At 34.6% G+C, this 12,455-nt stretch overlaps 1 protein-coding gene across 3 annotated transcripts in view; it reads left to right on the top strand.

Moving 5' to 3' along the window:
* ARHGAP5 (Rho GTPase activating protein 5) overlaps positions 1-12,455 on the top strand; it is a 68,353-nt gene that overhangs the window by 28,284 nt on the left and 27,614 nt on the right. For 2 of the 3 annotated variants that reach the window (XM_037161619.2, XM_037161618.2), the window contains exon 3: positions 11,893-12,040. In XM_037161619.2, coding sequence (XP_037017514.1) covers positions 11,893-12,040 — 148 coding nt within the window. The remainder of the gene's footprint in view (positions 1-11,892; positions 12,041-12,455) is intronic. The other variant, XM_037161620.2, reaches the window with a different exon arrangement.

The raw sequence follows: 12,455 nt of genomic DNA, 5'->3' as shown, positions 1-12,455 counted from the left end.
TTTACAATTGGTACAGTTTTATGAATTCTAGTTTTGTGTTATCTTGTCATTTCAACTGATAGTGTGAAAGAATCCTCATGTAAATAGGGCATAATTTATGTGGCTGTAAAGAGAAGCCCCAGTAGAGAATTGGTTTTTAAAGCAGTAATTTTTGATGTTTCCAGTTCTTAGAGCAAAATAAAAGGGCATGACCAAAGTGATCTTGTGATTTTTTTTATCTTACTTTGTCCAAATAGAAATGCACCTTCCATACTTTGTATAAAGTAATATATTGTGAGCTTTTTTTGAAATTGTTCTTAGCCTTTAAAAATTTGAGGACAGATTTAGGTATTTTCCCTGGAAAAATGCACATTCATAAGATTTTATTGAAGTTTTAAGGGTTTAATATATTTGCCCAAGGTGTAAACTAACTTAAGAACCTCTGTCGATGTTAGGGAGGAGGGAGACAATTGAAAATTTTCTTCATTCTTACTGATGTTCTGATTGGCAAGCCTTAGAGTAACAAAGTACATAACAGCTGAGATGGGAAGCAAAGGGAGCGAGAATAGTTTTAAGAATGAAATGCTGGGTATAATAGAAAACTTACTTTAGTTTGAATATACTTTTAAAATATATATTTGGGAAGCTGGGAAGAAATACACCCATTATTCACTTGACTAGCTAGGTGTTTTGCTAGGACCCTCTCCAGGTGACTTGAGGTTTATTTTTTTGTCTGTGAAGTTGTTAATGGCATTAATAAAATACTTGCCAGTTAGATGATATATGTTGAAATGCTTAATGGGAACATGCTGTCTTAGAGATTAATTAATGCTAGAATCAGTTTGTTAATGTATACAAGAATCCAGATCAGATTTATTTACCCCTAGTTACTCCTCTTCACTCTTTTCATCTCTGTTAGCTTAAAGGATGTGAAAGAGCCTTCACAACATTTCCGATTTTTTAAGTGTGTTTGGATTCTCGTCCAGCACTTACCGCCTTCATAGACATTTTAAAAGGGGGTTAAATAAACTTTATGGATTCCTGGCTCCCACCAAAGGCTTCTTTCTTATATTTATTGATATATTATGCTAAAGGTGTAATAGTTGATTCCTCCCACCTAAAATAATCACTTTATAGTTTTATCACTTTGTAGTTTAATATTTTGTTTTTCTTGCTGCATTATAATCTTTTTGAGGGCAGTTATGATTATCAAGTATTGACCTAATTTAAAGTTAAAATTCTCAGACTTCCAAAATATATCTTTGGCCATCTCCAAAACTTGGGCCTCTTGGTTTTTGTTTTTATTAACTTAGCACAGTGGTTCTCAACCAAGGGCAATTTTGCCATCCAGGGATCATCTGACAAGACATCTGGAGATAATCTTGGGCTGTTAAAACTGGGATGCCGAGTTGCTACTGATATGTATTGGTTAGAGGACAGGGATGCTGCTAAATCTCATATAACAGTCCACAACAAATGATTATACAACCCAAAATGTCAGTAGTACTGAAGTTGAGACATCATGTATATAGAATGTGATTTTTAATGAAATTCCTGTGTAGTTCTAGAAGTCACTCACACAAGGCATCTTTGTACGTGCTTGATATGAAGGGAGGTTTTTTTTTTCTTCACAGGTCATAGATCTTACTTCCCCATCCTCATCATGATTGGGTAGAGATATTTTCAGGAAGGAACTACTGTGGGCCAAAGCTACATGCTATTGCTCTTATGTCCTACTTAGCTGATCTGTATTCTACTGCAAAATACATTTTCATTTCATTGTCACAGTTGGCAACCTCATTGTCATTTGAGGTTGCCATCACTTCTTACTTAGATTGTTGCAATGACTTTTTTAAAAAATCATTTTAATTTGAGGTAATTGTAGATTGACATGCTGTTGTAAGATAATGCAGAGATTTCCACGTACCTTTTGCCCAGTTTCCCACAAAGGTAATAACACCTTCTAAAATTAATAGTGCCAATATTACAAGGGTGTTTACATTGATGTGATTCACAGATCTTAGATTTCCCAAGTTTTACTTATACTCATTAGTGTGTTTGTATTTAGTTCTGTGTAATTTTTCACCTGTAGGTTTGTGTATCTACCATCACAATCAAGATACAGAACAGTTCTGTCACCAACAGATCTTTCCTGTTTCCCTTTTACATCCATACTTTCCCTTCTCATTCCTTTCCATACATAATCCCTCGCATCCCCTAACTGGTTTTCCTTTTTGTCATTTTATAATTTTGCCAGTTTCAGAATGTTCTATAAATGGGATCATAGAGTATGTAGCTTTCTGGGGTTGATTTTTTTTTTTCATTCAGTATAATTCCCTAGAGATTCAGACAAGTTGTTGAATAAATGAATAGTTTGTCTCTGTATTGCTGAGTAATACTCCATATATGAATATAGCACAGTTTTTTAACCTGTTGAAGGACATCTGTATGCCCTATTTGTGACTGTTATGAATAAAGTTGCTATAAAACAAGTACAGATTTTTATGTAAACATAACTTTTCATTTCTCTGGGATAAATGCCTAAGAGTGCAGTTGCTGGGTTGTATGGTAATTTCACACTTAGTCTTATAAGAAACTTATCTAGAGTGGATGTAGTAGTTTAAATTCCTGCCAGCAATGTATAGTGGATCCAGTTTCTTGGTATCCTCACCAGCATTGGTGGTTCAATAACTTTTTAATTAAGTTTCTGTGTCCCCTGTTAACCCTTGTTTGAAACTATACTTTTATGTTGCTTTCTGTGTGATACTGTTAATAGACATGCCTAATCTCTCTCCCTATAAAATAATACCTGTGTCAAGTTCAGATTCCTTAGTTAGAGACTTAAAGCCATTTGCATTGTGGTTCTTGCCTGCTTTTTTAACCTCATTATGCATTCATATATATATGAATTCCAGGTGTGTTGAAATAGATGCAAAATTTTAGCTTTTTCAGAGCTTTTGTGATGATTAGATTATGCATATACTATTTGCAAGTACCTAATATATAGTAAGCAGTAAATAAATAAATGATAGTTTTGATAGTTTCTAGTAATTCCTGAGTGCTTACGCTGACATATGGTAGGCACTCAGATGTTTAGATGAATAAATGACCTATAGATAGATTCTCTCTGAATTCCTGGAATGTTCTTGACCTCATCTCTACTTTTGAAGTCTGGGTTTAAGCCTTACACCTAATTATTTCAACACTTAATCATATACTGTTGTGTATGTGCTACTCATTAAATGACTGGTAGTGAGATGTTTACTCTTCATAATAGATTATCTATTTCTTGAGGGTGTTTAACATTACTTCCACTGATTATTGTACCCTGCACAATACCTAGCTAGCATAATGCACATAATTGCTCAATTCTTACACACTGTTGAAAGTGTCACTTTATATTCAAATGAATTCAGAGTTGGCTGTTTAATTCTCCTTGTAATTTTATAATAATCATTATTTTGAATGAATCCTGTTTTACTAGTTCAGATGCTTAAGTTTAGGCACACCTATACAGTGACTCTCCTAGGAATGAAGAATTAGATATAATGAAAATGTTTGCAGAAAATGATAAGTAAACCAACAATACTTTGTATGTTTATTAACAAATCTTATATGGTAAAGGGTTTCTCTGGTTCCAGTTTAAAGTTTTGTTTGTTTCTGTTAGTTTTTACTGAGACCATCTACCATATGCTAGATATTGTGTCAGGTACCGGTTCCAAAAATAGAAAAAGTATACATATCCTACATAGTATTTACCAACAGGGCTTTTGCATTCGTTGTGGAGAGGAAAGGGAAAGGGAAAATAAGGTTAACTGTTGTAGATTTATGGTTTAAGCAACTGGGTGGTTTTACTGAGATAGTGATGATTAAGAGTGAAGGGTTTCAGATCAGATTGAATCAAGACATCTGTTTTGTGCCCTTTTTTTCTTTTGAATTTTATTTATTTGTTTATTATTTAGAGAGAGGGGATGAGGGAGGGTTGGAAAAAGAAGTATTGATTTGTTCCACTTATTTATTCATTCATTGGTTGTTTCCTATGTGTATGTACCTTGGCCAGAAATTGAACATGCAGCCTTGGTGTATCGGGATGATGCTCTAACCAACTAAGCTACCAGGTCAGGGTTGTTTTGTGCCTTTTATGTTACATTTAAAATATGTTGACATCCCAGTGGAAGTATAAAAGGTTATGAGTCTGGTACTCAGAGGAAGAGTTATCAGGATGTAAAAGGATTTAAATCTATGGGATTGAGGCTGCAGTGAACATAGAGGTACATACATCTTTATGAATAAGTGTTTTTCAAAATTTTCAGGTAGATACCTAGAAGAGGGATTGCTGGGTCATATGGTAACTCTATTCCTAATATTTTGAGGAACCTTCCTGCTCATTTCCATAGTGGCTGTACCAGTTTACATTTCTACCAGCAGTGTGTGAGGCTTCCTTTTTCTCTGCAACCTCTGCAACACTTATTACTTATATTTTTTAAAGATTTTATTTATTTATCTTTAGAGGGGAAGGGAAGGAGAGAGGGAGAGAAACATCAGTGTATGGTTGCCTCTCATTCATCCCCTGCTGGGAACTGGCCTGCATCCGAGGCATGTGCCCTGACTGGGAATCGAACCGCGATTGTCTGGTTCGCAGGCCCGCACTCAATCCACGAGCTACATCAGCCAGGGCATTACTTGTCTTTTAATAATAGCCATTGTAACAAATGCAAGGTGGTATCTCATTGTGGTTTTTATTTACATTCCCCTAATAGCTAGTGAAGTTGAGCATCTTTTCATATATCTGCTAGCTGCTTGTATGTCTTAGAAAAAGTGTCTGTTCAGGTCTTCTGCACATTTTGTAATTGGATTGTTTGGTTTTTGTCATTGTTGGGTTTATGAGTTCTTTATATATTTTAGCTGTTAACCGCTTATCAGATGAGTTTGCAAGTATCGTCTTCCATTTGGTTGATTTCATTTTTATTTTGATGATGGTTTCTTTTGCTGTACAGAAACTTTTTACTTTGATATAGTCCCATTCATTGATTTTTGCTTGTACTTCTCTTTCCTTTGAAGTCAGTCATAAATGAAATTATAAGACGGAGGGTCATAGTTTAGTACCTATGTTTTCTTGTATGTATTTTATTATTTTGAGTTAATTTTATGTATAGTGACAAATAGCCATCTGTTTTCATTCATTTGCACGTGGCTTTCCATTGTCCTTCAGTAGGTGATTGGATAAAGATGTGGTACATACATACAGTGGAATACTACTCAGCCATCAGGAAAGATGAAATACCGCCATTTGTGACAAAATGGGTGGATCTTGAGGATATCATGCTAAGCAAAATAAGTTAGGTGGAAAAAGCCAAGAACTACATGATTTCACTCGTATGTGGTATATAAAACTGAAAGAACCAATATATAAGACAAACTCATAGACACAGACAATAGTATGGTGGTTACCAGAGGAAAAGGGGGCTGAGGGATAGAAAAGGTTAAAGTTGGTCAAATACGTACATGGTAACAGAAGGGAAGATTTGGTTTTGCGTGCTGAACACACAATGCAGTATACACTTGAAATCTGTATGGTTTTATTAATCAGTGTCACCACAATAAGTTTAATGAAATTTTAAAAATAAAGCTATGGGATTAGATAAATTCATGTAAGGGGAGAGTACAGCTAGTTAAGAGAGGGATCAGAACTAAGTTTGAGTAGACTAAGAAGAGTTGTTGGCAGATGAAACAGAAGGGAATCCTGGTGAGCAAGGAAAAACTAATAAAGAGTAGTGACATGGGAGCCAGGAGAGCAAATATTTAAGAAGGAAATAGTCAAGAAAGAATGTTGCTGAGAGCTCAAGAAGGATGAAGAGAGAAGTTACTTTTTGATTTGATGGTACAGAAAGAAGTACCTAATATTGACAAACAGATCAGTGAAATGGAAGAGAAAAACTAGATGGAAATAGGTTGAAGAATGAATGGAATGTGAAAAACAGGAATAGATGTAGACAACATCTTCAGGAAGTTTTGCTGTGAAAGAGAGCAAGAATTGGGGAAGAAACTGGAGGTCAGTGTGGGATCAAAGGAGGGTTTTTATGTTTTTAAAAAGAGTTATTAAAGAGTATTTATACATTCATAAATGTATAAATGACCCAGGAGAGGGACAGATTTATGCTACAGGAGAAAAGGGATAGGGAATAGGGGTTAGTTGTATAGTTGAAAGCTTTTTGCCTTGAAGACATCTCCATCGTTAACAAATCATTCCAAATCATTCCAAAAACAAATCATTACTTTTCCTATCTTCTTATTTTCAGCACTGGGAATCTCTTTTGTTTCAGCATGGGGTTAGTCAGGTTTAGTTTTTTAACAAGTCTGAGAATATTTTGTAGCTGATATTCCACTTATATTTCTTTTGACAATTTTTACTTTTTTCTTTTCTATTTTTATTCATTGGTAGCAAAGAGAAAAAGAAAAAAGAAGAAACTTATTAGTTTGTGTGATCCTTATTTTTATTTTTAAATTTATATTGAACCCATATTTTAGTTTATCATCCTTACTCTCCCATAGTACATCATGATATTCTATAATGCATTAGTATAATTACATTAAATCTTATTTTCCCTCTCTACCCTTTAGAGTAGGTTGAGACTTTTGGTTCTGGCCTGTTATCAAATTATTTTTATATTTTGTAGCTTTATCCACAAAATGTGGCTTATATTCTACAATATTTAACAGCTATACCACTGTAACTTAGTTTTATGATTAACCGTAATACAATTTTTATTGACAATATTTCATTGTGTGTTTAAGGTTTTTCAGGAGTTTGAGAGTTCTGTATTTTAAATACATTTACATATTTTAGAACTTAAAAAAATCTATAATTGCTTATTATACATATCTGAGTAAAATACTGCTAAGTAAAGAATTCCTGACACGTAATTTTTCAAGAACATTCCCAAGTCTTCTGCCATCCCAGTTTTCCTGAGAACTTGGAGGCTAGCCTGGTATTTTGCCTCCACTTGTGGCCATTGTTTTCTTCTGCCTGGATGCATTTAAAATCTTTGAAGCTTACTGTGTCCAGCATGATGTCTGTAACTAAATGGTTCACATGTATTTGTTGTTTATCTTTCTTAGTACATGGTGAGCTCAATCTACAAATTAAGTTTATTATTTCAGAAGATACTTCAAATATATGTTTTTTTCTTGTTCTTTGGAATATGTTGATGAACAAAGCAGGTAAATTTTCCTGCCCTTGTATGAAGCTTAAATTCTCTCAGGGAGACAATAAGTAAAGTAACTACATGAGTAAAGTATATAATGTAGGCAGAGAAAGCAATGTAAGAGGGATCAGTAATACTGGGCCAGAGCTAGAGGAAGATAGGCTATAAGATTGCAGTTTTTAATGGGATAGTCAATACAGACTTCATTGAGAGGGTAAAAACATCAGCCACTGCAAAAGACCTAAGTCTCACTCACCCTGGCTGGTGTGGCTCAGTGGCTTGAGCCAAAGGGTTTCTGGTTTGAAACCCAGGCAGGGCACATGCCTGGTTTGTGGGCCAGGTCCCCCGTAGGGGGTGCTTGAAAGGCTGGCATGTGAGTGGCAACCACTGATGTTTCTCTCCCTTCCCCTCTTTCTAAAAATAAATAAAATCTTCAAAAAAAAAAAAGTCCTAAATCAGGAGCATGTCAGGGCATGCAGAGATACATTTGCTTAACAGTTGGAAATAGGATGAAAGAGAAGAGAGGTCAAGGGTGACTCCCCAAAATTTTTGCTGAGCAACTGAAAAAATGGAATAGCCAACAGCTGAGGTGGAGAAGGGTGTGGATAAAGCACATTTTAAGAAAATCATCAGGAGTTTAGTTTTGCATGTGTTAAGAAAGAAATATATCTACTTCATAGCTATTCATGAGAAGATGTCAGGTAGAGTATTTCACGTTAAGTCTGAGTTCAGGAGAAAGCTGAATTGGAAGTATTAATCTGTGTTATTAGCATATGGATGACATTACCAAGAGGGTGAATATAGATGCTGAGATAAAAAGACGGTCAAGGACTGAAGCCTGGGGTATTCACAACATTATAAGATGGGTGAGAAAGGACCAGCAAAGGAGACTAACAAGGAGAGAGCAAGTGAGATCTCCTAAAAAGTACAGTGAAGAGTGACTGCTGAAAGTCAGGTAGGATAAGAACTGAAAAACAATCACTGGAGACCTTAATTAGAACATTTGAGAGTAATAGACTAATATGAATACATAGTAAGAGGGAATGGAAGGAGAGGAATTGGAGACTTCTAGCACAGATGACTACTGTGAAGTTTGTCAGCGAAAGTAAGTTACATTATGGGACAGGTAGCTAAAAAGGAGAGGCAAATTGATAATTCTTTTAAAACTGGGAGTCAAGAGGAGTTGTTTCTTTGTTTTGTTTTGTTTTGTTTTGTTTTTGTATGTAGCACAAGAATTATACAGGAGAAATGTGAACGCTGATGATCTTTCCCACTTTATTCTGATTTTTTCAGTCATGTTGAGTCTTTTACTAAAGTTTTCATTTCTTTAACGGGTTTTTTCCTTCAGTTTCTTTACATTTTACCTCCTGTTGTCTTATTTCTTTTAATTCAAGAATTCCATCTTGAGAGAATAGAGAAGTCTGTATTATTTTCTGGATTGGTTCTTTGAAAGTTTTGTCAACTGCTTTTTGCTACTTAAGGTTTCTTCAGGTGGTTGGTTATAGATGAAGAAGTTGAGTATTGTGTTGTATAAATGTTATGATTATAGTATTTATTGGAGGATTGTTGTTTAGGTGCCCTTGTGGCAGCTGATAGTATTAAATCAGGGAGCAATTTCTGGAAAGAGCTATTTACCTTTTCCTGGTCTTGTTCACTTATACTAATGATAATTTTTTAATATTTGCTGGACAGTTAACTGATAACATTATTTGTGTTATATGTTATTAGAATGTTTATTTTACTGTGGATATGCTTTTGTAGATCTGAGATTTACTAAAGTGACCAGAAAGACTGTGGGCATTTGCTTAGGCAGAAGTTAAGATACATGTGAAGGTGGTAATGAATCAAAAGTTGGATTATCAGTAATTAGATCTTGTTTTCCCACAGGCACAATTATTTAATTGGGGGCTGCCATTTCTGACTAACAGTTGATCATAAGCTATAGCTATAAGTGGCTAAATAACCCTACTCATCTTTTTCTCACATTTCAGAGAATCTTAATGGTATTTAATAGCAGTTGTAATCATCCAGTCTTAGATAGTTTAATTTATGAAATAGGTTTTCAATCATATGTATCATTTTGAATTGGTATAAATTTGTAGCTATAGATCAGGAACTCTTAACCAAAGTGGTATATATCATAATTAGGAGAGTTATTCAAAATCCATATGTGTTAAAAAGAACTCCCTGAAGGGATTCTGATGCTTAAGAACTTTTACTTAAAGAAAAAAGGAAACCCTGGCTGGGGTAGCTCAGTGGATTGAGCGCATTGAACCAAACAACTGCAGTTTGATTCCCAGTCAGGGCACATTGCCTGGGTTGCAGGCCAGTTCCCAGCAGGGGTTGCATGAGAGGCAACCATACATTGATATTTCTTTCCCTCTCTCCTTCCCTTCCCCTCTAAAGGTAAATAAATAAAGTCTTTAAAAAAGAAAAAAGGAATTTATACATTCATTATAAAAGGAATGTCTAATCCAAAACTGTTCTTCAGCATAGAATTTTCTCAGTGCCAATTACTAGAAAAATTAGTAAATCACGTAAGTTTTTATGTTCTCCCCACCAATATATGTGAATTATAATGTTACTATTGGGGAAATTGTCTTAGTAAATTACTCCTTTAGAGTTTGCCAGAAATTCCATGCTATAAGCAAGCCACTTGGCTTTTCATGAACTTAGATTATTAGCCCCGAATATTGATGTAATACAGAATTAAATAACTTGCCCTTGTAACTTCATGGACCTTGGGGGATGTTTTCTGAGCATTCGCCAGAGAATCTATATTAGTTTGCTTCCCTGTCTCCACTCTCCAATTTGAGTAAAGAATTTAAGAGAGTTCTAGATGAAAGTTACACTTTTCTTTTTCCTGTAACCTCAAGGTAAGAGTGGAATGATTTCAAAGTCATCTCAGAGTTTAGATTGCTTCCTAAAAAGCATTATTAAAAAGAGGATTTCTAAAGAGTTCATTGGAACAGTTAGGACTAGCTAGCTTATTTTTTTAACTTTAGGTAGCATTGCAAACTCTTAGAATACTATTAGCTCTTCATTCCTGTTTTTCCTGCCATAGGCTAGGCATTCCTGTTTTCATTAATACTTAAGTGTAATATTTCCACCACTGTATTATCTCTCCAAAAAATCCATCTTTGCCTTAGTTTTCACTTTTCTAATCAAATGGTACAGCAAAGTAGTTCGCAGGCTGGAAATAGAAAGTACTTGAATGCTCCCGAGAAAGAGGACTCAACCAGCATACTCCTACCTGAGCTTTGAAATTACAGTCTCTTTATTTCCACATCCTTGAACATTGTTCTGTTTTGGTGGTGTTGGTGGTGGTGGTAGAAGTGGAAGGGTCATTTAAGGAGTAAGGATCCCCACACTACTTCATTTGGTTGGGTTAGTTCTTGAGCCAGAGCAAACACTCCAATGCTCTGATGGCAGCATTCCAGATATCTAGTTATATTGTATGTAATCTGAATCACCAGAAAGTGATAGTAGTATGAGGATTTAGAAATTGAAATTAAAGAGCTGAGGATTGCTTGGTGGAGCAACCTGAAATTGAGAAAGTAAGAAAGGACTTAGTTTAATTATTCAAGCTATCCAGGGACTTAGAAGAATACATTGGGGGATCCACCCAAAGGAGATACTCTTCCAGAAAGAAGGGGAAATTAAGATGAGGATTGTTGCTTTTAGGCTTTGAAAGCTCTGCCTGTGGTCCGTCCCTCACCAAACCACACTTTTCTGATTAGAAATGGTATGGTTTTTATCCTGTTTGTAAGTCAGTAATGGTACTTATGACAAATATGAATAGGTTTGTTACTTAGAGAAAATAAAAATTAGACTGAAAAGGGATAGGGGCTTGTCAGTAAAGGTGCTCTAAAATTTATGAGTTTCTCAACACTCTCTTCATCTTTCTATGTTTTAGAGATTCTCAGTTGGGAGTGCAGAGCAGAATCATCTGTGGAGATGGTTACTGTGCTCTACTCCAGAAACACTGACTCAGAATTTTCTCATCAGTTGAATTCTAGACAGTACTTCCTTAGGTTTTTGAGATGGTCACTCCCTGGTTAAGAATCCATTTTTTCCCAATGCTAGATTAAAGTTAAACCCTGAAATTTACTTAATTTTTTTCTATTGTGAAAATGTTTATTTATTACTTGAGAAAATTATCTTTAAGAAATAGAGTCAGTAAATAAAAGAGAATGGGTAAATAAAGGACAAATGATGGAGTGCAAGTTTATGAAATTACATAGCTTCATTTTATAATTAGTAATTAAAGCTATATTATGTTCTTACTAATATAGCTGTGCACAAAAACCTCACATGATCCAAAGGCCATGGATCATGGTCACGTGTTAAAATTAACATACTACACCTAAACTGGATTGAGCATTGCTTACTCCTAGTTTTTCCTTTGCATTGACATTGAAAAATGATCTTTTCTAATCTTCCTGCCTATTCAGTTTCTATTATTTTCCAAAGGGAACATATTTTTCTACTCAGCCGTTTATTTTCTGTATACTTTTTCTCTTTCCATTGTTCAAGCTGCTGTATCTAGCAGAATTTATTTAATGAGTCCTATTTTGATGGTCTTGGTTGAATGTGGCTTTTTAATATTTCTTTTAATACAAAATGTGTGTTTGCATTGCTTAATACTAATGTTATTCTGAAGGCTATTAATTTTAATAGTTTTAACTTGAATATGTTTTCTTAACAGCAGAAGAAGAAAACTAAGAATTTCAATCCACCAACACGTAGAAATTGGGAAAGTAATTACTTTGGGATGCCCCTCCAGGATCTGGTTACAGCTGAGAAGCCTATACCACTCTTTGTTGAAAAATGTGTGGAATTTATTGAAGATACAGGTAGGATAGAAGTATCATTGCAAGAGATTTGATTTAAAATTTCACTTTTGCCACACCAACAGTTTGTTACGTTCATGATTCATTAAAGCTAAGTTTTGAGAGAGGTGTATGGTTCTCATTTTTAGGATCATCTTGAGTATTAACCCGAGATGTAACTAACATCTGATATTTGAAAGAAGTTTTGTTTTTGGCCCGTAATGCTTTTGCTGGACTTCTCTTAAATGTTAAACTTACTTTATTCCAGAATTTAGAATAAGTTGAATATTAAATTATGTTGTTTATTTATGAATAAATAAATAGTAGTTACAATTTAAATTTATAATTTGAAAGTTTTCAATATTTTAAGTAATACTGTTGATTCTTAATCACTCATTTTACATATGAATTTTTCTTTTAAAACTTAGCAGTATTTATG

Source organism: Artibeus jamaicensis, unplaced genomic scaffold, assembly GCF_021234435.1.
Source record: "Artibeus jamaicensis isolate MK-2021 breed Jamaican fruit bat unplaced genomic scaffold, CSHL_Jam_final contig_588, whole genome shotgun sequence".
Lineage (NCBI taxonomy): Eukaryota > Metazoa > Chordata > Mammalia > Chiroptera > Phyllostomidae > Artibeus > Artibeus jamaicensis.
This window is presented reverse-complemented; position numbering and strand designations above follow the sequence as displayed.